Source organism: Scyliorhinus canicula, chromosome 3 (genome assembly GCF_902713615.1).
Source record: "Scyliorhinus canicula chromosome 3, sScyCan1.1, whole genome shotgun sequence".
Classification (NCBI taxonomy): domain Eukaryota; kingdom Metazoa; phylum Chordata; class Chondrichthyes; order Carcharhiniformes; family Scyliorhinidae; genus Scyliorhinus; species Scyliorhinus canicula.
In genome coordinates this window covers 225,851,979-225,879,453 of record NC_052148.1, presented here as the reverse complement: position 1 = coordinate 225,879,453, position 27,475 = coordinate 225,851,979, and the positions used below count along the sequence as shown (strand labels likewise).

Here is a 27,475-nt window from a genome sequence, read left to right as displayed (position 1 = left end):
CCTCGGTACAACCTAAAGTACTCCGACACTTCTCTGTTGGTCCTGACGCTGGCCCTCGGGGCCTGATATAATAATTTGATCCAATCCACCAATCCCTCCCCGAACCCAAACCGTCCGAGCACCTCCCATAGATAGTCCCACTCCACCCGGTCAAAGGCCTTCTCGCCGTCCATTGCCACCACTACCTCCACCTCTCTACCCGCCGGGGGCATCATTATCACATTGAGCAATCTCCTCAGATTGGCCGCCAGCTGCCTACCTTTCACGAACCCCGTTTGATCCTCCCCAATCACCTCCGGTACACAGTCCTCCATTCTACCCGCCAGTACCTTTGCCAGGAGCTTGGCGTCTACATTAATCAGGGAGATTGGCCTGTAGGACCCGCACACCTCCGGGTCTTTACCCCGCTTCAATATCAGAGATAGAACATAGAACAGTACAGCACAGAACAGGCCCTTCGGCCCTCGATGTTGTGCCGAGCAATGATCACCCTACTTAAACCCACGTAACCCGAATACCCGTAACCCAACAATCCCCCCATTACCTTACACTACGGGCAATTTAGCATGGCCAATCCACCTAACCCGCACATCTTTGGACTGTGGGAGGAAACCGGAGCACCCGGAGGAAACCCACGCACACACGGGGAGGACGTGCAGACTCCACACAGACAGTGACCCAGCCGGGAATCGAACCTGGGACCCTGGAGCTGTGAAGCATTGATGCTAACCACCATGCTACCGTGAGGCCCCTATGGTGGTTTGTGACATTGTCGGCGGCAGGGTCCCTCTGTCCCATGCCTCATTGAAAACCCTCGCCAAGACCGGGCCCACCAGCTCAGAGAACTTCCTATAAAACCCTACTGGGTATCCATCCGGCCCCGGGGACTTCCCCGACTGCATGGCCTTTAGGCCCCCCAATACCTCCTCTACTCTAATCGGGGCCCCCAGTTCTTCCACTCGCCCCCCCCCCCCCCCAACTGTTGGGAATGTTAACCCGTCCAGAAACCTTTTCATCCCCTCCGGTTCTTCCGGCGGCTCCGAAGTATACAGCTTACGATAGAAGTCCCGGAATACCCTATTCAATTCTGCCGGATCCTCCACTTTGCGGCCCCCCTCGTCCCTCACTCTACCTATTTCCCTGGCCGCCTCCCTCCTCCTGAGTTGCTGCGCTAACAGTCTGCTGGTCTTTTCCCCATACTCGTACACCACTCCCCTCGCCTTCCTAAGCTGTTCCACGGCCCTGCTCGTGGATAGTGCCCCCAGTTCCGCCTGTAGTCTCTGCCTCGTTGATCGCCCATTTTGGAAGGATTTTTGGAGGCTTCAAAAGGTAAACTTATATGCCATGATCTCTGGTACTTATACTTCATTTCAAAAAATAAAACTCAAAAATAAAAAGGAATACTGGAATATGTTTGATTTCAAAGAGTTTCAACTGTGAATTTTTAAAAAAAATAATTGTAAAGAATACAGATTATGAAACAAGGCTTTGCTCATATCTTGATGTCTGAAAAAGAATATAATGAAAATACTTCATGAAATCAGATTAGCTAATAAAAATTACCTGCAGGACAGAATCTTTGCTCAGGTCCATCAAACTCAGCCAAGTTCCTGTTTACTGGTATACTATCATCTAATAGCGTCAAATGTGCTGGCTGATCATCTTCATGATTGGTTCCACTAAGAGCTACAGATGATAGAAGATCAAAGCTGATTTTTCCATCTGGTTTAGGGTAATCAATGGGTGTGCAATCCTTGGCTGACTTTAATTGAGAATAATCTGCTCCTGCAATTTGATAGAAACATTTTTTAGACAACCACTGCATAAGAACAGCTTTACACTGTATGTAAGAGCAAGGAGTATGTCTCATTGAAAATTACAACTTTGTTTCAGTGAAATAAGATCAGCTAACCTGCTCGAAGTTCTGCCTGAAAGTCATGTCCCAGTCAGAGTAGAATCGAGTAACACATTTAAGCATACTAGTGGATCGGTTGTGACACTGAAGACTATGTAGACCTCAACTTGCCCTAAATCTTCCTCTCCAAAACCTGGCCCATCCTGATATACAATACTTTTTTTATTCGTTCATGGGAAGTGGGCGTCGCTGGCTGGGCCAGCATTTATTGCCCATCCCCGAGTGCATTTAAGTGTCAATCACATTGCTGTGGATCTGGGGTCACATGAAGGCCAGACCAGGTAAGGACGTCAGATTTCCTTCCCTAAAGGACATTAGTGAACCTAATGAACCAGATGGGTTTTTATGACAATGGTTTCATGGTCATCATTAGACTTTTAATTCCTGTTTTTTTTATTGAATTCAAATTTCACCATCTGCCATGGTGGTCTTTGAACCCAGGTCCCCAAGCATTACCCTAGGCCTCTGGATTACTAGCCCTGTGACAATACCACTCCACCATAATCATACAAACCAGACATAGAACAAATGAGACGAGATAAATGAAAAGTGTTAACTATACAAAAAGCTGGTTAGAGTCCATTGTAAATATCATATTCATCATTGGCCATTAGAGCAAAGATGTGGAGATGCCGGTGTTGGACTGGGGTGACACACTAGCTTTCGGAGCACTGCTCCTTCCTCATATGTTCCAGAAACATATATACAGACAAATTCAAAGATGCCAGACAATGCTTAGAATGCGAGCATTTGCAGCTCATTCAGTCTTTACAGATCCAGAGATAGGGTTAACCCCAGGTTAAAGAGGTGTAAATTGTCTCAAGCCAGGACAGTTGGTAGAATTTCACAAGCCTAGGCCAGATGGTGGGGGATGATTGTAATGCAACATGAATCCTAGGTCCTGATTGAGGCCGCACTCATATGTGCGGAACTTGGCTATAAGTTTCTGCTCGGCGATTCTGCATTGTCACGCGTCCTGAAGGCCGCCTTGGAGCCTCTGATCTCCGGGTAAGCGTTCTCCAAGGCGGCCTTCAGGGCGCGCGACAATGCAGAATCGCCGAGCAGAAACGTATACAGTAGTCCCCCGTTATACCGCGCTCCGCAATACCGCGGTTCGCGATATACCGCGGGGGGGGCTTATGGACCCCAACTGTCAGTTGTGTCAATTTCAGCGGCCGGCTGATTGTTTCAGTGAGAGAGCAGCTTCCCTCTCCGGATCAAAGTGAGCCGGCCGCTGAAATTGACACTGCCGGCTGCTCTCTCCCTCCAATCCAACTTTTAAGTTTTAATGTTTCTGATTGGAGGGAGAGAGCAGCCGGCAGTGTCAATTTCAGCGGCCAGCTCACTTTGATCCGGAGAGGGAAGCTGCTCTCTCACTGAAGCAAACAGCCGGCCGCTGAAATTGACACTGCCCGCTGCTCTCTCCCTCCAATCAGTACCCCAGCAGCCACAGCCTGTACCCCAGCAGCCACAGCCTGAACCCCAGCAGCCACAGTACCCCAGCAGCCACAGCCTGTACCCCAGCAGCCACAGTACCCCAGCAGCCACAGCCTGAAGCCCAGCAGCCACAGCCTGAACCCCAGCTACAGAGGGGAGGGGCGATGTGACACCATGCTGGTCTTGCAGAGGCCCGTATGACCTCCTCCTGTGTTCTCTGCTCTCTCCCTCCAATCAGCCGGCAGTGTCAATTTCAGCGGCCGGCTCACTTTGATCCGGAGAGGGAAGCTGCTCTCTCACTGAAACAATCAGCCGGCCGCTGAAATTGACACTGCCGGCTGCTCTCTCCCTCCAATCAGAAACATTAAAACTTAAAAGTTGGATTGGAGGGAGAGAGCAGCCGGCAGTGTCAATTTCAGCGGCCGGCTGATTGTTTCAGTGAGCGAGCAGCTTCCCTCTCCGGATCAAAGTGAGCCGGCCGCTGAAATTGACACTGTTTTAATTAGATCCACGATGGGGGTTTTAAATTTATTTAAAAATCTATGCTAGCGCTTCCCATTGTGAGTCTACGGGGGTCTGACCTCTCCCCCCGCCCCCCGTAGACTCTCAATGGGAAGCGCTAGCATAGATTTTTAAATAAATTTAAAACCCCCATCGTGGATATCCGCGGCTCGGTTGCAACGCGGGTGGCTGTCTTGGACCCCAACACCCGCGTTATAAAGGGGGACTACTGTAGCCAAGTTTCGCACACGAGTGCTGCCTCAACCGGGACCTAGGATTCATGTCGCATTACATTCATCCCCCACCATCTGGCCTGGGCTTGCAAAATTCTACCAACTGTCCTGGCTTGAGACAATTCACACCTCTTTAACCTGGGGTTACCCTTATCTCTGGATCTGTAAAGACTGAATTACCTGCAAATGCTCGCATTCTAAGCATTGTCTGGCATGTTTGAATTTGTCTATATATATGTTCCCGTACCAGCCTCCCCGGACAGGCGGAGAATGTGGCGACTAGGGGCTTTTCACAGTAACTTCATTGAAGCTTACTCGTGACAATAAGTGATTTTCATTTTCTGGAACATACCTCTTCATTCACCCGAGGAAGGAGCAGTGCGAACATAGACTTTGCATTATAGCAAAGGCACGGCTCCTGCCAATCTGTCAGTGCCACTTGGGCACCTTGGCAGTGCCAGGGTGGCAGTGTCAAGGTGCTAGCCTGGCAGTGCTGAGGTGCCCTGGGGAGAGCCAGGATGCCACCTTGCCATGTCCCCGATCACCCAGGGGTCTCCAATGGTCTGGGAGACCCTCCAGATGCCGTTCCGCCTGGTCGTCATTTGTATTAACCAGTGCTAAATGGCCCCCGTTGAGGCCTCGCTGGGGAGGCAGTTAGTTTCCGGGCGCTGGGATAACCCAGCACAGACATGGCTCGTTTAAATGTATTTAACTGGATCTTGCCAATTGTGGACGGGATCCAGATCGTGACGCCTCGCAAGATCTCGTTAGATCTTGTGGGGCTTCACAACCATTGGGAATCCCAAAATAGGCCTCTCACAGCATTTTCCGGCCGCGTCTCGTCCCGGTTGGACATGGCCGTGAGTTACCCAGACATTCAGAATCCTGAAACCAATCACTATTTGTCTATTATTTTTTTGTCCACTATGTACGTACTGTGTACGTTCTCTTGGCTGCGGATAAAAGCTTTTCACTGTTCTTCGATACACGAGATAATAAATCAATCAATTCACACTTATTACCTCACTGAAGAGTTTGGGAGTGAATGGATAAGCAAAGTTATTAAAATGGAATTGGGCAATACTTCTTTACACGAGAAAATGTGTGGAACTTCCTAAAATTGGGTATGGTGTATAATAATGTATCACCCGTTTGCATTTTGCCACATTGAAAGATCAGCCATAAACTTATGGAATAAGTTACCAGGCAAAATCACTAAAGCTGTGTATCAGTGGATTGAAAGGATAATTCTGGAGGTAAAAGGGGATTGAGATATGCTGAGATGGTAGATCAAATTGCCCTTTACTGGCAGAAAATAAAATTTTAAAAATTTTGATTTTATTAATCACTTACCATCAAAATAAAGCAACCAGCCAAAATACTATCATTACCATGCATTTTATATGTAGTAAAAATACAAAATGATAATCAAAAATTATATAAATGGAGAATCGTCTCCAGATGGCATGAAACAAAAAAGTCTGTTTAATTACACCTTACATTAAAGTCTACCCAGAGAAGAAAAGATCACCATAGTAAGTTTCAGAATTTGGATTTAATGTGGTGACATGAGAGACACGGAAAGCAAACAAATGCAGTGGCAGTCAATCCTGGGGTCACACTTGACAAACAAATACGCAGAAAGATTTTAATAAACAACCATGTAAGGGTACTGTGCTTAGAACAAGAGCACAAGAAAATAAAAGAACAAAGAAAAGTACAGCACAGGAACAGGCCCTTCGGCCCTCCAAGCCTGTGCCGACTATGCTGCCCGTCTAAACTAAAATCTTCAAAACTTCCGGGGTCTGTATCCCTCTATTCCCATCCTATTCATGTATTTGTCAAGATGCCCCTTAAACGTCACTATCGTCCCTGCTTCCACCACCTCCTCCGGCAGCGAGTTCCAGGCACCCACTACCCTCTGTGTAAAAAAACTTGACTCGTACATCTCCTGTAAACCTTGCGCCTCGCACCTTAAACCTATGCCTCCTAGTAATTGACCCCTCTACCCTGGGAAAAAGCCTCTGACTATCCACTCTGAATATGCCCCTCATAATTTTGTAGACCTCTATCAGGTCGCCCCTCAACCTCTGTCGTTCCAGTGAGAACAAACTGAGTTTATTCAACCTCCCCTTATAGCTAATGCCTTCTATACCAGGCAACATCCTGGTAAATCTCTTCTGCAGACTCTCTAAAGCCTCCACATTCTTCTGGTAGTGCGGCGACCAGAATGGAACACTATACTCAAGGTTCTATACAACTACAACATGACTTGCAAATTTTTATACGCAATGCCCTGGCCAATGAAGGCAAGCATGCCGTATGCCTTCTTAATTACCGTCTCCACCTGTGTTGCCCCTTTCAGTTACCTGTGGACCTGTACACCTAGATCTCAGACTGTCAATACTCTTGAGGGTTCTACCATTCACTGCATATTTCCTACCTGCATTAGACCTTCCAAAATGCATTACCTCACATTTGTCCGGATTAAACTCCATCTGCCATCTCTCCGCCCAAGTATCCAAACGATCTAAATGCTGCTGTATCCTCAGATAGTCCTCATCACTATCTGCAATTCCACCAACCTTGGTGTCATCTGCAAACTTATTAATCAGACAAGTTACATTTTCCTCTAAATCTACGAACAGCAACGGTCTAAATCTATATACTACAAACAGCAAAGGTTCCAGCACTGATCCCTGCGGAACACCACTAGTCAGCTCTCCAATCAGAAAAGCACCCTTCCATTGCTACTCCCTGCCTTCTATGACCTAGCCAGTTCTGTATCCATCTTGCCAACTCACCCCTGATCCCGTGTGACTTCACCTTTTGTAACAGTTTGCCATGAGGGACCTTGTCTAAGGCCTTACTGAAGTCCATATAGACAACATCCACTGTCCTACCTACATCAATCATCTTTGTGACCTCCTCGTAAAACTATATCAAGTTAGTGAGACATGACCTCCCCTTCACAAAACTGCGCTGCCTTTCGCTAATACGTCCATTTGCTTCCAAATGGGAATAGATTCTGTCTGGAAGAATTCGCTCCAGTAATTTCCCTACCACTGATGTAAGGCTCACCGGCCTGTAGTTCCCTGGATTATCCTTGCTACCCTTCTTAAACAAAGGAACAACATTGGCTATTTTCCAGTCCTCCGGGACATCACCTGAAGACAGTGAGGATCCAAAAATGTCCTCTCTAGCCTCCTTCAGTATTCTGGGGTAGATCCCATCCGGCCCTGGGGACTTATCTACCTTAATATTTTTCAAGACGCCCAACACCTCGTCTTTTTGGATCTCAATGTGACCCAGGCTATCTACACACCCTTCTCCATACTCAACATCCACCAATTCCTTCCCTTCGGTGAATACTGATGCAAAGTATTCACTTAGTACCTCACCCATTTCCTCTGGCTTCACACATAGATTCCCTCGCCTGTCCTTCAGTGGGCCCACCCTTTCCCTGGCTACCCTCTTGCTTTTTATGTACGTGTAAAAAGCCTTGGGATTTTCCTTAACCCTATTTGCCAATGACTTTTCATGACCCTTTTTAGCCCTCCTGACTCCTTGCTTAAATGCTCTCTGCTCTGAGCTAGCTCACCACTTTCTATCTGAATGCAAGTTTACAGATTACTTCTGGAGCAATTGACCTGATGTCTAAGGGAAATTATGCACTACAACATAATCTATGGCCTTGGCAATCTTGAGCAAAACTGTTAGCATATAAAATAAAAACAGAAAATACTTAGCAGTTCAGGCAGCATCTCTGGAGAATAGAGTTAACATTTCAGATGTTTTTATTTGTTGCTATAAAAGCAGTCGTACATGAACTATTTAATTCTAATGTTGATTATCTAGTATAATAATAATAATCTTTATTGTCACAAGCAGGCTTACATTAACACTGCAACAAAGTTACTGTGAAAAACCTCTAGTTGCTAAATTCCGGTGCCTGTTTGGGTATACAGAGGGAGAATTCAGAATGTCCAAATTACCTAATAGCACATCTTTTGGGACTTGTGGGAGAAAACCGGAGCACCGGGAGGAATCCCACACAGACACAAGGAGAACGTGCAGACTCCGCACAGACAGTGACCCAAGCCGGAATCGAACCTGGGACACTGGTGCTGTGAAGCAACAGTGCTAACCACTGTGCTACCGTGAATGTTTTCTTCACAAACCCTTGGTTTATGTCTGAAATTCATGTAGGAAAAAAATTGCTCATTCATCTTGTTGCATTTGTTCCACGTCTGGTTTGTATGATCGTCACATTTGGAGTTCCTGTCTTCAATACTGTCATTTAATTCTTCAGTTATATTTGCATCCTAAGTTGCTATCTTCCTCTTTGACATGTTTTTCTCCATGTATGTGTGGAGAGAAAATAACATTTCCTCAAATAAAAAAAAAACATTTTGCATCTTTTGTCCCTACATAGAACATAGAACAGTACAGCACAGAACAGGCCCTTCGGCCCTCAATGTTGTGCCGAGCCATGATCACCCTACTCAAACCCACGTATCCACCCTATACCCGTAACCCAACAACCCCCCCATAACCTTACTTTTATTAGGACACTACGGGCAATTTAGCATGGCCAATCCACCTCACCCGCACATCTTTGGACTGTGGGAGGAAACCGGAGCACCCGGAGGAAACCCACGCACACAGGGGGAGGATGTGCAGACTCCACACAGACAGTGACCCAGCCGGGAATCGAACCGGGAATACAAATTATTTCCACGGAAATACCCAAAATATTATTCTAACATATTATTAAATCACCTTTGTGTTTCAGTGTCCAGGGCTCCAATCCTCGAAATATCCAATAAAATATCCCAGTATAAATCATTCCACCATAAACGCCCAATGGTCCATGACAGGAAGGTCGGATATTCCTCACAGCATAAAGTTCCTTCCAAATCCAAGAGTTTCTCAGTTCCACATCATACTCTGGTACATGAAGGCCTAAGTTCAGAAAAAAATCCTTTCAATTTCAGAAAAGGAAAACATTTCAAAAAATGTTTTCATCAATTGAGCAAAAATAAACTTGTGACTTAAAGGTAGTCAACAAAAAAAACTGTTAAATTCTATTTATTCATTTTTAAAAAGAGATTGTGTGCATGATTTAACATTAAAAAAAAGGTCCCGTTTTGAGTATGTGTTTATCAGCGTCGAGATTCTATCAAACGGGACTTGTTTTTTGGCCTTGGCGAGGAACACCCTACCAAGGCTGCACTTACCTTCATTTTCTGCACTGATGAGCTCAGCATTTTTAAATGTCGGCCGATCTCTTGACCACTTTCGCCAACCCCACCGTGGTCTCTGGGCCTCCCTAGCTTACCTGTCACAGAGTCCTTGAGCCTCCCCCTCACAAGGGCAGGGCACACCTGGGACGGAGTCCCGGCACGGCAACCTAACATTCAAGCACCTTGGCAGTGCAAGGGTACCCAGGTGGCAGTGTGAAGGAGTCAGGCTGGCAGGAATGCCACGATACCACTCTGCCCAGAAGCTTCCAATGGCCTGGGAGACCCTCCCCTTGCCTTTACGCCTGCTTCATATTTGTGTGGATTAATGCTAAACAGCGCCATGGCAAGGCCTCCCAGGCGCGGATATTCGTTCCGGACCGTGGGAGCATTGGCGCTGACATATTTAACTGGCTCACTTAAATATGCAAATCTGGATCTCGCCCCGTGAGGGAGAGATTGTGATTGCGACATCTCGTGAGATCTCATTAGATCTCGTAAGGTGTTCCAAGCGTTGTAAATCTTGCGAGAGGCATCTCACGAGATTTAACGGCCTTGTCGGGTCATCGAGTCGGCGAGGTCGTTTGCTCGCACCCCAAGTCCAAAAGCGAATGGTGACGTGCTCCTTTTCTGCTATGTAGATTTTGAGAAAGTGTTTTAAAGGAGATTTCAATCAATAGCTATCAGATCCATACCTTGAGTCACAGGCTGGCGATTATGTTCAAATAGTTTCTTAAAGATGGCCTCTGCAGCAAGCATGCCACTTTTCATAGCAGTATGTGTTCCTTTAATTTTAGGGACGTTCATCAATCCTGGGCTGCAGCCAATCAGTAGTCCTCCAGGGAAAGACATTCTAGGTATGGACTATGGAACAATATTACTTCAATCACTAACTTAAATTATATATTAACAGATCTGTGAGAGCATTCCTCCTTATAATTTTGTTGACATAGTGACAACCAACGTTGTCCAAAATACTATCATCAAGTCTTTAATTATAATCAAAATACACCATGCGCGATTCATCGGGAAATTTTCGAAGTGTGATTTTGGACGTGTTTGACAGGGTGTTTCTCGACGGCCGGGTTGGCAAAAGCGCGGCCCCTATTTAACCGCACCTAGTATGAATTTCTCGCCATTACGGGTAGACTCGCAGTCTGATTTCCAGACACGCGCCTCAGCGTCTCACCATTAACAAGAGGGCACTGCTTTGAAACGCCCCCTTACCACTCAGTCAACACATAAGAATAGCAGCGCGCAGGCCTGCTCCTCGTTTAGGGAATGCCGACCTGGCCGGGCTTCTCGCCATTGATGCGAGGCAGGACATCCTATCTGTTGGAAGAAGACCAGAGCTCCACCGAGTTGCACGTGTAAGTTACTACTTCTCTCCTAGCATCAGTTCTGCCTGCCACCCCTCAAATTCCCAGCCCCCCCCCCCTCCACGAATCACTTTCTGACAACTCACACCATCCGATCTGGTTCCTCAGAACCCACTGGCACCTGCCAGCATAACCCCTTCATGTCCAGGTGTGATGCCCACACATGCCATCTGCTATTCCCCCCCCCCCCCCCCAACCCATCAAGCGTGGTGGCTCACAATGCCCTCCCTCTCTTTGTCCCTACAGAAGAAGATAGCCCATAATATGTAGGTAATGGCAAAGGCTGGGGCGGAGGACCCACTGTCCCTTCACCCTGATGACTGGTCCCAAGTGAGTTGTTCATGTCAGACAAAATGATCCTTCTTTCTCACTGACCACACATCCATTGTCTCGGTGGGATCTCCATCTGATGGGGCCGGGCCATCCAGAGTCATTCTCCCCCTGCTACCCAAGAGACTACCTCGTAACAGAGTTCAGCCCCCACCTTCTACTAGCGCAGAAACACACACCTCGGTGGATGACATTAGTGGGCCGGCCAGATCCAGTCAGATGATGAGCCTCTGGACAAGATTCTCCTAGTGCTGATGTAGATAATAGGATATAGCTGTGAGATTCAGGAGGGGATGTCAGTGACATTCCAGCGAGTGCATAGTCAATTGTAGGAGTCCAGAGACTACGGGCACAGGAGATGATGCCGACAATCGTTGGCACCAAGGCAACACTGCTAGGGTGTTGATCACAGTGGAAAGCCTGGAGCATGGCATCTATGCCTTGAGTGGTGGTGCCCAGGTATGGCTCAGTTTGTGACGACCATGGCTGAGGGCTTCGACATCATGTCCCAGACAGAGGTGAACATTGCCTAGGCACTGCAGAGCATGGCCCAGTGATTGGGAGTTGATAGGACTGGCACAGCCAGATGATTCAGAGGCCTTTGGAGCTCACTCTAGTTTCCCTTCTGACCCATGGAGACCCCTGTGGGCTCTGTCAGAGAGGAGGAAGTCCTGGAATCCAACCAAGGCCTGCCACCAAGGACACGACACTGGTCTCGAGTTCTTCAGAATTCCCCTCTTCTGACAGCAGCACATCTCAAGGGTAGCAGGCATAACAAGGTGACATGGCGATGCCAGTGACACCGCTGAGGCGGCTGAGGCCCCCTGGCTCCAGGCCCTCCAGAGGACGAAGGCCATAGGGTGCGGAAAGCAGCGGGCTGCCTCCACCTCCGATAGGATCCTGGGGACGCACCAAGACATACCAGTAGACCACGAAAGATCAAGAAAAGGAGATGATCATTGATTTGGTGGTGTGGGGGGGGGGGGGGGGGGGGGGGGCTATCTGTAACTGGGGGAATGGAAATGTCGAATGTTCACAATTAAACACCTGATACATGTGAATCTTCTGTCCCGTTAATCTTCACAGGCGGCCTGCCTGCACCCCCACCTCCTATTCCCTCTGTTCCTCCCACCCCCTGGGCACAGATGTCCAAGATCAAATGCCCCTGATGCAGACCCCATTCAAAGGATGTGTGCGAACACACAGTCAGGAGAAAGACAGGAGTCAGACTTTGGCATAAGCTGAGGAGCATCAGAGCTAACCTCACAGCGAGTTATCGCAGTCCTGCCTTGTATACTGACCTGTTGACAGTTCCGACACAGGCCCATGACAGACAAAGCCTTGACCTATGAGAATCGAGTGAGGATGAATCTCCCTGATCCACCAGCATGCCGTACCCTTGCCACCGCCTGTTCTCCAGTGCCTCCTCATACGAGGCCATATGTCCCTCCTCCTCCAGTATGTCGCTCCATTGCTGTGCCAGATTGTGACACAGCAGACTAACACAAAGCGGGAGACCCTCCTGGGGGATGTACTGCAGGGCAACGCCAGAGTAGTCCAGACATTTGAACAGCATTTGAAGCATTGCTCAATGAGAGCACTGGTGGCAGCATGGGCCTCATTATATCGGGTCTCTGCCTTGGTCATCAGCCAGCACCTCAGCAGTTACCCCATATCCCCCAAGAGGCAGCGCAACATCCTGGGGTGGATGTCGAAGATGCTGGGGATCTCAGTGTCCAAGGATGCAGCTCCCTGGAAATGTGAACATGCAAGCATTACGCGGAGTTGGTGGTCGCACAGGAGATGAACATTCAGGGAATGGAACCCATTCCTGTTAATGAATGGCATTCCCTGATGCTCAGGTGCGCACAAAGTGACATACATGCCATCAATTACCCACTGGACCTGGTGCATCCCAGCTCTGGCGTCCTCTTCCACCACGGGATGCAAGCCCACGAGGACAAGGCACAGATGGCGCACTGCCTCTTTCTTGAGCTGCAGTCTCTTGCAGCACATGCTGTCCGTCATCTCCTCGAAAGACCAACAACACCTGTGAACCTCTAGCCCTTAATGGTTTCCCTCTGTGGGATCCTCCTTGGACTGATGGGTCTTCAGGGTATGCAACGGTCCCCGACACATGGTGTGCTGCCTCCAGCTTTCCCCAGCGTCTCAGCTGTCATCAGCACCACGAGGGAAGTCTCTGTGGGACAGACAGGGAGACCGTGCTCAGGTATCCTCCTTGATCCACACTCTTAGATTATGGTCACGCGTGAGGATATCCAGTGTTGAAGCCCAGCTCTTGAAGATTTAATTGTTGGTTGCTGCCTCTATGGTGCTGACGTTTCTGGAGTTCTGGCAAACTGCTCAGGCTTCCTTCAGAGTTTGATTGAAATGCAATGCTATAATCATAATCTGAGACCCGGCACATGTACCCATGATAAAATACTTGAGAATATTTTGTTTATTAAATGGTCAACAGTAACACAGATTTGAAAATCAACTACATAACATTCCACATATCACACTAACCATTAAACAAGGAGACGTCACCATTCCATATTGGTATCTATATCAGCTCATTTTCACAAAAGAAACCACACGATACCACCCCTCACAGGTTGTTCAACAGAAACAGAGGATAAGCCTGAAAATGTGTTATGATGTCCAGGACTTTGTCGCGGAAATGATCTGTCCATCAATGTGTGACTTGTTCCACGTATCAGTGCCATTCTCCGTCCAGGATCCACAGCTGTGCAGGCCCTCCCACCTGGCCTAATCTCACTGGAACCAAATCCTGGCATCCATATATTACACTGGCGCTCAAGGTGCAGTTGACATCCTTGACTTCCAGCGAGTTTAATCCACAGTGAGGTGCCATTTACATGCAGCACTCACCACACCAGCAACAAAAGCATCAACAATCTGCAAAAGCATTTCTTCAATGGCGTTAGCAGGTGGCCCATTTGGAACAATGCCGTGCACCAGACCCCGCAACATCTTTTGTTTCAGATCGGATTGCCTTTCGGACTCGTACATCACCCTGAACCTGGTGTAGCAGAACCCAGGAATCTTAGAAAAAATTGTGCCTGGTCTGGAGGGCATTAGCTATGAGGAGCGATTGAATAAACTCGGTTTGTTCTCACTGGAACGACGGAGGTTGAGGGGCGACCTGAAAGAGGTCTACAAAATTATGAGGGGCATAGACAGAGTGGATAGTCAGAGGCTTTTTCCCAGGGTAGAGGGGTCAATTACTAGGGGCCATAGGTGCGAGGGGCAAGGTTTACAGCAGATGTACAAGGCAAGTGTTTTTTTAAGCACAGAGGGTAGTGGATGCCTGGAACTCGCTGCCGGTGGTGGTGGTGGAAGCAGGTACGTTAGTGACATTTAAGGGGCATCTTGACAAATACATGAATAGGATGGGAATAGAGGGATACGGACCCCGGAAGTTTTGAAGATTTTAGTTTAGACGGGCAGCATGGTCAGCACGGGCTTGGAGGGCCGAAGGGCCTGTTCCTGTGCTGTACTTTTCTTTGTTCTTACATTTTTAGCCATTTTATTTACTTTGGACCATAGCTAGCCTTCTGCTTAGGCTATTGTAATATAAGTTTATATGTGGTATCCGATAACCGAACTGAGCCAAAATCCAAAATGCAATCACCCTGAGGGTTTTGATAAACGATACTCAACTTGTAATGATTTATGATTTTATATATTCATTTGAGTTAAATTATTTTTTTTTTTTAAATAATTTTTATTGGAATTTTTTTACAGAAAATATAAAAATATAAAACAAGTATAGCAACAATCAGTAATATGCAACTAACAGCCCCATAACACCCCCAATTCCCCCCATACCGTAACATCACATGTATCACACTCCCCCCACCCCCCCCAAGAGAACTTAACCATAAATTAAAATTAAATAAATCAAATTTAAATAAAATAAGCAAACATAATCAACGTCCCCCCCCACCCCCCCGGGTTGCTGCTGCTACTGTCCCAGTACCCTATCGTTGAGCCAGAAAGTCGAGGAAAGGTTGCCACCGTTTAAAGAACCCTTGCACCGATCCTCTCAGGGCGAATTTAACCTTCTCAAGCTTAATGAAGCCCGCCATGTCATTGATCCAGGTCTCCACGCTTGGGGGCCTCGCGCCCTTCCACTGTAGCAAAATCCTTCGCCGGGCTACTAGGGACGCAAAGGCCAGCACACCGGCCTCTTTCGCCTCCTGCACTCCCGGCTCTACCCCAACCCCAAAGATCGCGAGTCCCCATCCTGGCTTGACCCTGGATCCCACCACCCTTGACACCGTCCTCGCCACCCCCTTCCAGAACTCCTCCAATGCCGGGCATGCCCAGAACATATGGGCATGGTTCGCTGGACTCCCCGAGCACCTGACACACCTATCTTCACCCCCAAAGAACCTACTCATCCTCGTCCCAGTCATGTGGGCCCTATGCAGCACCTTGGATTGAATGAGGCTAAGCCGCGCACACGAGGAGGAAGAATTTACCCTGTCCAGGGCATCAGCCCATGTCCCGTCTTCGATCTGTTCCCCCAGTTCCCCCTCCCACTTCGTTTTCAGCTCCTCTACTGACGCCTCGTCCACCTCCTGCATAAGCTTGTAGATATCGGATATCTTCCCCTCCCCGACCCAGACCCCCGAGAGCACCCTGTCACTCACCCCCCTCGCGGGGAGCGCAGGGAATCCCTCCACCTGCCGTCTAGCAAATGCCTTTACCTGCAGATATCTAAACATGTTTCCCGGCGGGAGCCCAAATTTCTCCTCCAACTCCCCCAGGCTCGCAAACCTTCCGTCGATAAACAGGTCCCTCAGCTGTCTAATGCCCGCTCTATACCATCCCTGAAATCCCCCATCCATGTTCCCCGGGACGAACCTATGGTTCCCCCTTAACGGAGCCTCCATCGAGCCCCCCACTTCTCCCCTATGTCGCCTCCACTGCCCCCAAATCTTGAGGGTAGCCGCCACCACCGGACTTGTGGTATACCTCGTGGGAGGGAGCGGCCACGGCACAGTTACCAGGGCCCCCAGGCTTGTATCCCCACAGGACGCTCTCCATCCGTTTCCATGCTGCCCCCTCCCCCTCCATCACCCACTTACGCACCATTGACACGTTGGCCGCCCAGTAGTACCCCGAGAGGTTGGGCAACGCGAGCCCCCCCCCATCTCTACTCCGCTCCAAGAAGACCCTCTTCACCCTCGGGGTGCCATGCGCCCAAACAAATCCCATGATGCTGCTGGTCACCTTTTTAAAAAAGGCCCTAGGGATAAAGATGGGCAAGCACTGGAAGAGGAACAAGAACCTCGGGAGAACCGTCATTTTGACAAATTGCACTCTGCCCGCCAGCGATAGCGGCACCATGTCCCACCTTTTAAATTCCTCCTCCATCTGTTCCACTAGTCTGGTGAAGTTAAGCTTATGAAGAGCCCCCCAACCCCTGGCCACCTGTACCCCCGGTACCTAAACTCTTCACTGCCCTCCTGAAGGGGAGCCTCCCAATTCCCTCCTCCTGATCTCCCGGGTGCACTACAAATACCTCGCTCTTTCCTAAATTTAGCTTATAGCCCGAGAAGCCCCCAAATTCCGCTAACAGCTCCATCACCCCCGGCATTCCCCCCTCTGGGTCCGCCACATATAACAGCAGGTCGTCCGCATACAGCGATACCCGGTGCTCCTCCCCACCCCACACCAGACCCCTCCACCTCCCTGACTTCCACAACGCCATGGCCAGCGGTTCAATCGCCAGTGCAAAGAGCAGGGGGGACAGGGGACACCCCTGCCTGGTCCCACGATAAAGCCTAAAATACTCCGATCTCCTTCCATTTGTGACTACACTCGCCATCGGCGCCGCGTAAAGCAGCCTCACCCATTTGATGAATCCCTCCCCAAATCCAAACCTCTCCAGCACCTCCCACAGGTACCCCCACTCAACTCTATCAAACGCTTTCTCTGTATCCAGCGCCACCACTATCTCCGCCTCTCCCTCCACTGCCAGCATCATGATAACATTGAGCAGTCTCCGCACATTCCTGTTGAGCTGCCGCCCCTTGACAAATCCTGTCTGATCTTCATGAATTACCTCTGGCACACAATCCTCTATCCTGGTAGCCAGGATCTTCGCCAGCAACTTAGCGTCTACGTTCATCTGGCACCCCGAGATAGGCCTATATGATCCGCACTGCAAGGGGTCCTTATCCCGTTTTAGGATCAAAGAGATCAGTGCCCGCGACATTGTCGGGGGCAAAGCCCACCCCTCCCAGGCCTCATTGAAAGTTCGCACCAGCAGGGGACCCACCAGGTCCGCATATTTTTTGTAAAATTCTGCCGGGAATCGGTCCGGCCCCGGGGCCTTACCTGACTGCATTTTCCCGATCCCCCTGACTAGCTCCTCCAACTCTATTGGCGCCCCCAGCCCCTCTACCAGCCTCTCTTGAACCCTTGGGAAACATAGCCTGTTCATGAAGCTCTCCATCCCCTCTCTCCCCCTCGGAGGTTCCGACCTGTACAATCCCTCGTAAAAGTCCCTAAAGACCCCGTTTACTTCTGTCCCCTTCTGCACTACATTTCCACCCCCATCCTTCACTCCACCAATTTCCCTAGCCGCATCTCGCCTACGGAGCTGATGCGCCAACATCCTGCTCGCCTTCTCTCCATACTCATATGCCGCGCCCTGCGCCCTCCTCCACTGTGTCTCCGCCTTTCTGGTCGTCAGCAAGTCAAAATTGGCCTGCAACCTGCGCCGTTCTCCCAGCAACCCTTCCTCCGGTGCCTCCGCATATCTCCTGTCCACCTCCAGAAGCTCTCCCACCAGTCTCTCCCTCTCCTTCCTCTCCCTCCTTTCCCTGTGGGCCCGGATGGAGATCAGTTCCCCCCGGATCACTGCTTTCAGAGCCTCCCAGACCATCCCCACCTGAACCTCCCCCGTATCATTGGTATCCAGATACCCCTCAATGCTTCTCCAAACCCTCTTACACACCTCCTCGCCTCTCCCATCTCCAGATGAACCCAGTGCGGGGCATGGTCCGAAATCGCTATGGCCGAATACTCGGCATCCTGCACCCTCGGGATCAATCCCCTGCTCAGGACAAAAAAGTCTATCCGGGAATAAACCCTATGGACGTGAGAGAAAAAGGAATACTCCCGCACTCTCGGTCTCCCAAACCTCCAGGGATCCACCCCTCCCATCTGGTCCATGTATCCCCTCAGCACTTTGGACGCCGCCGGTCTCCTACCCGTCCTTGAACTGGACCGGTCCAGTGTGGGATCCAGCACTGTGTTAAAATATCCCCCCATGATCAGGCCCCCTGCCTCCAGGTCCGGGATGCGGCCCAACAATCGCCTCATGAAGCCAGCATCATCCCAATTCGGGGCATATACGTTCACCAGCACCACCTTCTCTCCCTGCAGCCTACCCCTCACCATGATATATCTGTCCTCCTTGTCCGACACCACCTCAGCCGCCTCAAACGCCACCCTCTTCCCCACTAGAATCGCCACCCCCCGGTTCTTCGCGTCCAATCCTGAATGATAAACCTGGCCCACCCACCCCTTCCTCAGACGGACCTGGTCCGCCATCTTCAGGTGGGTCTCCTGGAGTATAGCCACGTCCGCCTTCAACCCCCTTAGATGGGAGAACACCCTGGTTCTCTTAACCGGCCCGTTCAGCCCCCTCACGTTCCAGGTAATCAGCCGGATCAGAGGGCAACCCGCCCCCCTCCCCCGCCGACTAGCCATAGCTTGGCAGATGTTTGCCCCAGGCCAGCACACCCCGCTCGACCCGTTCCCCATGGCGATAGCACCTCTTCTCTTCCCCCCCGGCCCCCATCGGTCCTTCCTAGTCGTTCCAGCAGCAACCCGGTATCCCCCCCCCACCCCAGGCTAGGACCCCTCCTAGCCACGACGCACCCTCCATGGTACTTCCGTGAGTCAGCTGACTTCTGCTGACCCCGGCAGCTCCCGCCAAAACCTATCCCCTCCCGGCATGGGGTCCTCCCCCTCTTGCCACACCTCCTTGGCATTGCTGCAGCGCGGGAAAAAAGACCCGTAGAGGCCCCGTCCCCACCGCAAGCTCCACCCCCCTGCCCCGCAGCGCGGGAAACCAGAGGAAAGCCCGTGCTTTCACACTGCCACACCCCACCCTTCTGACGCAGTTCCCCAAAATCCAGTTTCCCCTCAATCCCCAGCCCCGTATAGAAGAGAACATATAGAACACAAACCCCCAACACTCCCCACCTAACCCACAACCATGCCCAACAAACAAACCCACCCGTAACCAGAGCAAACAGAAAACCAGCATACATAACACACATGCCGAAGTTGAAAAAGTTGAAGCAGTTGGAACAAAACAGCCACAGCGGAAACAACGCCGGCCAAAGTATGTCCCCAGGCCCTAGTTCGAGTCCAGCTTCTCCGCCTGTATAAAGGCCCACGCCTCCTCCGGGGACTCGAAGTAATGGTACCGGTCCTTGTATGTCACCCACAGGCGCGCAGGCTGCAGCATTCCAAACCTGACCTGCTTAGCATGAAGCACCGCCTTCGTCCGGTTGAACCCGGCCCGCCGCTTAGCCACCTCCGCACTCCAGTCCTGGTAGATCCTCACTACTGAATTCTCCCATTTACTGCTCCTCTCTTTCTTGGCCCAGCGCAGCACACACTCCCGGTCACTGAATCGGTGGAACCGCACCAGCACCGCCCTCGGAGGCTCACCTGCCTTGGGCCTCCTGGCCATCACTCTGTGCGCTCCCTCGAGCTCCAGGGGCAAATGGAAGGACCCTGCTCCCATCAACGAGCTCAACATCGTGGTCACATACGCCGGGAGATCCGACCCCTCCAGCCCCTCCGCCAGGCCCAGGATCCTCAGATTCTTTCGCCTCGTGCGAACGTCCAGCTCCTCCAAGCGGTCCTGCCACTTTTTATGAAGTGCCTCGTGCAACTCCACTTTCCCAACGAGGACCACGGCCTCCTCCTCTCTTTCAACGGCCTGCCGCTGCAACTCCTGAATAGACTCCTCCTGAGCCGCCTGGGTCCCAAGCAGCTTGGTCGTAGTTGCATTCATGGAGTCCTGCAGCTCAGCCTTCAGCTCAGCAAAACAACGTAGGAGGCCTGTTGCTCCTGCGCCCACTTCCACCAGTCCTCGGGTGTTGCGCCGGCCGCCATTTTGTTTTTCTTCTCCCGTTTTTTTGGGGGAGTTACTGCAGCCTTTTTCACCATATAATGTGGGGCAAGTTCTTCCAGGCATCTTCCCCCACCGGGATGCGTAGAAACAGCGCCATTTGGGGCCCTCAAAACGGCCCAAAAGTCCCTAAATAGCGTGAGTGCCGGCCGCCATTTTGTTTTTCTTCCCCCGTTTTTTTGGGGGAGTTACTGCAGCCTTTTTCTTCTTCCCACTCCGGGTGAGCACCATATAGTGTGGGGCAAGTTCTTCCAGGCACCTTCCCCCACCGGGATGCGTAGAAACAGCGCCGTTTGGGGCCCTCGAAACGGCCCAAAAGTCCCTAAATAGCGGGAGCTGCCGAACGTGCAGCTTAGCTCTGCATAGCCGCAACCGGAAGTCCGAGTTAAATTATTTTAATGGACAAGGATTACACATTGTCAACAATTACACGAGTCACTGACTGCTGGCAATAACGAAGGTCAATCTTTCTTTTTATATTATTTACGTTAATGTTACACACAGTGTAGGTATTAGTCTGGTGCAGAACATCTTATACTACCTGGAAACCACCCTCATTTAAGGCACGGGCTCCATAGGCAATCCTTTTTGCCCCTTCTAAGGTCGGTACCACTGAAGGATGGTGCTTCCACCTCTGGAATTCTTTAAATGGGTTCAGATATGGATTTTGATAATCCAAACCCACCTATAGAGCAAATCAAATGAATGACGAAGGTAAACATCCATATCATGAGAAATGAAAACTTAAGGTGAAAATACACATTAAAAAAAAGTCACATTTTAATTTACTGTGTAATACGGATGATAGTGAAATAAACTTTGCTATCTGAGGCGATCGGTTTATTCTGTATGCCTTTCAGAATAAGCACTGGGCTTTCCTATTTGGTACAAATAAATGATGCAGACATTTTTTTTTTCATTTAAAAAAAAAATTTAGATTACCCAATTATTTTTTCCAATTAAGGGGCAATTTAGCGTGTCCAATCCACCTACTCTGCACATTTTTGGGTTGTGGGGGCGAAACCCACGCAGACACGGGGAGAATGTGCAAACTCCACACGGACAGTGACCCAGAGCCGGGATCGAACCTGGGACCTCAGCGCCGTGAGGCGGTTGTGCTAACCACTAGGCCACCGTGCTGCCCTAAATGATGCAGACATGATCATACAATGGTTATCTTCACAAACAAATGATAAACTCAGCTTTTCCTTGTGTGAAATTATGCTTCTCGGAGTTCTGAATTTGTCATTTATGCCCATGGGGTAAATACAAATCACACTTGTGTGTGAACAGGATCATTTCAAAGGTTACTCACCTATACCTCAGGTGTGTCCGAGATATTGGGTATGTGGGCAAGAGAATTTAGATGGAGGGAAAGGATCGCAAAGGATAGAAAGTCAAGAATTCAAAGAGTTGAGGGATATGAGATATTGGTCAGAGATGGATTTTTCTGTGTTGAGGCCATTGGAGAACAGTGGAAATGGTGATAGTTGGTAAGCGCATTGTTTGCAGATGAATATACATTCTGAAGGGAAATGTGGCACAGGTGGTAACTATTAGCAAAATCTAAGGCAGTGGATTGGGATGTGGAGGAGGTTGACAAGGTTAACTTCCAAGAAACACATGGTCGGAGAAAAGTTTATAAAGTAATACCATTGGATTAGTTTCAGAACAAATAGATGGGAATTTGAGTTACATGGTAATGAGAGAGATTGGAAATTACTTGTAAACAGAGGACCTTGCCCCTTAATCCAGGTACACCACGTTAAATGGATTAATATAAATGTTAGTCACTCATAGACTGGTCAATGCACTAGGCTCAGATGGACAAGGGTGTTTTTGTGAGGGCCACGAAGAATTCAGCACGAGTTTTCAGGATACAAAGAAATAACATTTATTTACAATAACATATATATACACAACAGCAGCAACTTCCCTTGCTGCTCACTCCTCTCTCTCTCTCTGCTGGTTCCAAACTGGCCAGCTCTATTTATGCAGGGAGTCTGCTAATGATTCCTCCGCCCCCCTCATTGGGGAAACTCATACTCCCATAGGATTGTGGGATTGTCGTTAGTCCCCAGCCAATGGTAAGCAGGCAGGTTATAACAGGTGTGAACAGAAATGATAGCAAAATCAATTACGTTCAAGTTACTATCTTTTACTGACACAAGATAGGTCTAAGGGGAAGAGTAAATTGGAGATGCAGAAGAATCAACACTGCCATCAGAAAAAGTGGGACAGTGATTAAGATCTAAAATTATTGAACTCAATGTTAAATCCAGATTGTTATAAAGTGTCTAATTGAAAAAGGTGCTATTTCTCAAGCTTGTGTTGAGCTTCATTACAACTGGGTGTAGGTCCAGGTCAGAGTGGGTGGAAAATTAAAATGTCAGCTGGAAGCTTTGGGTACTGCAGTGGACTAAATGGAGGTGTTCTGCAACCTAGTCCTCAAGAATTGAAAATATGTTAATACAATTAAAATAAAAAAACATAGTAAAAGGAACAATAAACCAGTGAGCCGAATACAAATGTTTTTTAAAATGCTGGAAATGCTCAGGCCAGCCAGCATCTAAAAAGAGAGAAACAGAGTTATTGTTTTAGGTTGATGACCTTTTTCTTGTAATCAGCAAATGTTAGAGATGAAGGTGGGGAAGCACAGAGGGGGTTGTCATGACAGGATGGAAGGCAGGAGAGATTAATTGACAAAATGATGATGGCATAAAGCTTTTTTCAAAAAAAGGGGCAATTTAGTGTGGTCAATCCACCGACCCTGCACATGTTTAGGTTGTGGGGGTGAGACCTACCAGATACAGAGATAATGTACAAACTCCACACAGATTGAACCCGGGTCTTCAGCGCCGTGAGGCCGCAGTGTTAACCACTGTGCCACCCTATGATGGCATAAAGTTAAAGGAGATGATAATGGGACAAGTAAAAAAACAAAAGATGGATGTACAGGTATAAATGAGAGGAGTAGAATCATCTCAAATAGCTCCTTTCTGAAAAAGTGGGGACAGTGGTTAAGATCAGGAATTGCTGAATTCATCATTGTGCTCAAATTTATGGGGTATGAGTGGAAGGCCAGCCAAGAGAGCATTGAAGTACTCAAGTTTATGAGTTACAATGGTCTGGTTGATTGAAGGCTTCAGCAGCAGATAAGTGAGTTAGGGGTGGAGACTGGTGATGTTACAGAAGTGGAAATGGGCAGTTTTAGTGATGAACAATTGTAGGGTTGGAAGCTCAGAGCTAAATAGGATGGTAAGCTTTAAAACATCTCTGTAACTCTATAAAATGGCTGAACTATATTTCATTATGTTTACGTTTACTTAAAAAGAACTATCCCATAACCAAACTTGCCCCAAAAAAGGAAAACCATTAATGATTAGAAGAAATTAAAACTAGTTTCAATTTAACTTTCCTTCAGCTTACCTAGTAAATAAACCACCAAACAACTGACAACTACAATTATAGAAGTGCAGCAGTAATGAATATACTTACCACAAAGCCCAAAGCTACCAATGGTTCCCCTTCATTTAAGTGATACAGGAATGACCCACCATATGTATGTCTATCCAGGGGCCATCCCACACTGTGTTCCACTCTGCCAGGTCGCCATCGATTTTCATCAATAATCCAAAGCTGCCAATGAAATGGAAGTCAGAAATACACAAGACCATAATAAACACCGCTACTGGGTTTTAAGACTTTATACAATAGACAGACGGAAAGGAAAATAACCGTAAAAATACAAGTTGAAATGAATATATATGCAACTAAAATTTGCAATTAATACACCACAATTTAATTACAACTTTCATCAAACTGAGTACTTTAAATCTTAAAATAATTCAATTTCTTGTAGCATTGGATCATATGCACCAAGGAAAAACCTAGATTCAATCCTGGTTAAATCAACCAGTCAAGGTGCTACAATGATTTCGCATCCCTGCATTGGGTGGAAAGTGAACGGAATTTTACATAAATATAGGAACCAAGAGATCAATATTGAAATTTTGGACTAGACTTTATAGCCACAAATCAGGCACACTGTCCCTGATAAGATAAAACAGTGTGATTACCTGGGTTGCTAACTCTATGTCAGCACCTAGTCCCCAGGTTTGCGTGGGCACCGGAATTTGAAGCCCGTCCATTAAAAAACCCCCCAATTAATTAGCAACTGACCGTAACAGAAAATAGTGGACAATCTCAGCAGGTCTGGAAGCTGTGGAGAGAACAGTGCTAATGTTTCAAGTCTGGATGACTCTTTGTTAGTCAGCTTTGACAAAGAGTCATCCAGACGCGAAACGTTAGCTCCTTTCTCTCCACAGATGCTGTCAGACCTGCTGAGATTGCCCACTATTTTCTGTTTTTGTTTCAGATTCCAGAATTTGCAGTCATTTCCTTTTAGCAACTGGCCTTGTTGAACACCTAATTGACAGCAATTTTACACTGCCCACTGAATTCCTAGTTAGTGCATGCAAAATCATTGGGCTGGATTCTCCGTTTTGGGGACTAACGGCATCGTGAAAACGGTGGTCTTTAACGCCATGAAAACTGAAATTTAACGGCCACTGATTCCCCATTTTGCTGGGGGCTAGCAGGGAGGCAGCGTAGAGCTCGCAACTCTAGCTGCCGACATGGCCCCCAGAATTTCCGGTTCAGAGGCCGCGCATGCGCACGGTGGCGGCCTGCAGCGGCCGCGCTATGCTCCATGGACTGCCAAAGTAGTGCCCCTGCATTGGCCGCTTGTGCCCCCCAGACCGCCCGCCCACAGTGCCCCCAGCCCCGAATGAAGCCCCCCCTGTCCATCGATCGGCCCTCCCCCGACTGTCGGCCCCGGACTGAGTCCGCAGCCACCTTGCGAGGTTCCTGAATGACTGGGATCATAAGAGACCCACGCCGTTGGAAATTCGGCTGGTCGGCGATGGAGCATCACGGGGCGGGCCTCAGGCAATGGCCTGACAGGTGGTTACCCGGCGCGGCGTACCCCTTGAGTACGCCGATTTTCAGGGGGCGGAGAATTTCTGATTGGAGGTCTGTGACTAGTGGTGTTTCGCAGGGATCAGTGCTGGGACCTTTGCTGTTCATAGTATATGTAAATGATATGGAGGAAAATTGTAACTGGTCTGATTAGTAAGTTAGCAGACGACACAAAGGCTGGTGGAATTGCGGATAGTGATGAGGACTGTCAGAGTACAGCAGGATTTAGATCGTTTGGAGACTTGGGCGATGAAATGGCAGATGGAGTTTAATGCCGGACAAATGTGAGGTAATGCATTTTGAAGGTCTAATACAGGTAGGGAATATACAGTGGATGGTAGAACCCACAAGAATAATGACAGTCAGAGAGATCTTGGTGTACAAGTCCACAGGTCACTGAGAAGGGGCAACACAGGTGGAGATGGTCGTCAAGAAAGCATACAGCATGCTTGCCTTCATTGGCCGGGGCACTGAGTATAAGAATTGGCAAGGCATGTTGAAGCTGTATAGAACCTTAGTTAGGCCACACTTGGAGTATAGTGTTCAATTCTGGTCGCCACACTACCAGAAGGATGTGGAGGCTTTAGAGAGGGTGCAGAAGAGATTTACCAGGATATTGCTTGGTATGGAGGGCATTAGCTATGAGGAGAGGTTGAATAAACTTGGTTTGTTTTCAGTGGAACGAAGGAGGTTGAGGGGCGACCTGATAGAGACCTACAAAATTATGAGGGGCATAGACAGAGTGGATAGTCAAAGACTTTTTCCCCAGGGTAGAGGGGTCAATTTCTAGGGGGCATAGGTTTAAGGTGCGAGGGGCAAGGTTTAGAGGAGAAGTACAAGGTAAGAATCGGAAAACAGGCGCCGCTTCAGATTTCGGCGGCAAAACGGATTCTCCGCCCCATCGCTAAACGCGATTTCGCCATCCGGGGGGCGCGCGCGGAATCCAGCCCGTTGAGAGTGAATCAAGTCAGGTTTAAGAAGGCGACGTATGTTGCAGTAGAGTCTGCTAGTGAATATCATAGTGTTTGGATCTTCTGACATTTTATCTAGTCAATTTCCAGACAGTCATAAGGGCAGCACGGTAGCATTGTGGATAGCACAATTGCTTAACAGCTCCAGGGTCCCAGGTTTGATTCCGGCTTGGGTCACTGTCTGTGCGGAGTCTGCACATCCTCCCAGTGTGTGCGTTGGTTTCCACCTGGTGCTCCGGTTTCCTCCCACAGTCCAAAGATGTGCAGGTCAGGTGGATTGGCCATGATAAATTGCCCTCAGTGTCCAAAACTGCCCTTAGTGTTGGGTGGGGTTACTGGGTTATGGGGATAGGGTGGAGGTGTTGACCTTAGGTAGGGTGCTCTTTCCAAGAGCCGGTGCAGACTCAATGGGCCGAATGGCCTCCTTCTGCACTGTAAATTCTATGATAGAAAAAAATTCTATGATAACAAATAAATTGAGATTCAGAAGGAAGGGGTCCTAGACACACGGATGTTCTCGAGGTCTAGGAATCCAGCATGGGAACCCATGCTTGTTGTCTTCCATGGCGATTGTGCACTTTGGAGAAGGCTCCTTTAGTTTGGTGGCGAGGAGGCAGAGGAGGCCAGCTGTCCAGGGACACTCAAGAGAACAGTGGCATTTTGGGATCATTCCAAGTATCAACTTCAGCACACCACTTCATAAAGGTAGTGAGAAAGGCAAGTAAGTAATTTAGTTTCATTCAGCATAGATAAATAGAGTCAGGCCAAAAGAACAGAGACTTTGCTTGTGTAAATGGATTCCCAGTGAACAGAAAAAGTTTCATTCCATCAATGTGCAACTTGTGTGCGACCATAGCCAAAAGATCATACAGATGTAAGCCTGCGAGCCTGGGAGTATATCCTTAGGTATTTCAGGTGTCACAGATATTCTGTCCACTACGGCTACTGGATGGTTGGATTCTTGGAGACAAGGGATTCCTGCTGAAGAGATGACTTATGGCCCCAGTGAGAAATCCGCAAACCAAGGCTGAGATATAATACAATGAGAGCCATGCAACCAGCAGGGCCATCATTTGGCAGACCACTGGTCTGTTTAAAATTAAATTTTGATGCTTGCACCGTGCAGGCAGATGTGTGCAATATTCCCCAGCTTGTGTCTCACTAATTGTTGTGGTCTGCTATGCTTTACACTACCTGGTGCTCCAGAGAAGGTAGATACTTGCAGAGGATGATCTAAAGGACGAGCTGCATCCTGACTACAAGTCTCAGGATGAATCTAAGGATGTTGAGGAG

The 27,475-nt window shown here is 48.7% G+C and overlaps 1 protein-coding gene across 1 annotated transcript in view; it reads right to left on the bottom strand.

Moving 5' to 3' along the window:
• etfdh (electron transfer flavoprotein dehydrogenase) overlaps positions 1 to 27,475 on the bottom strand; it is a 99,332-nt gene that overhangs the window by 17,032 nt on the left and 54,825 nt on the right. Inside the window, exons 8-12 of the mRNA XM_038792306.1 lie at positions 23,730 to 23,870; positions 20,773 to 20,916; positions 10,025 to 10,193; positions 8,869 to 9,051; positions 1,564 to 1,785 (exon numbers count right to left, since the gene is read on the bottom strand). Of these exons, the coding sequence (XP_038648234.1) occupies positions 1,564 to 1,785; positions 8,869 to 9,051; positions 10,025 to 10,193; positions 20,773 to 20,916; positions 23,730 to 23,870 (859 nt within the window). The remainder of the gene's footprint in view (positions 1 to 1,563; positions 1,786 to 8,868; positions 9,052 to 10,024; positions 10,194 to 20,772; positions 20,917 to 23,729; positions 23,871 to 27,475) is intronic.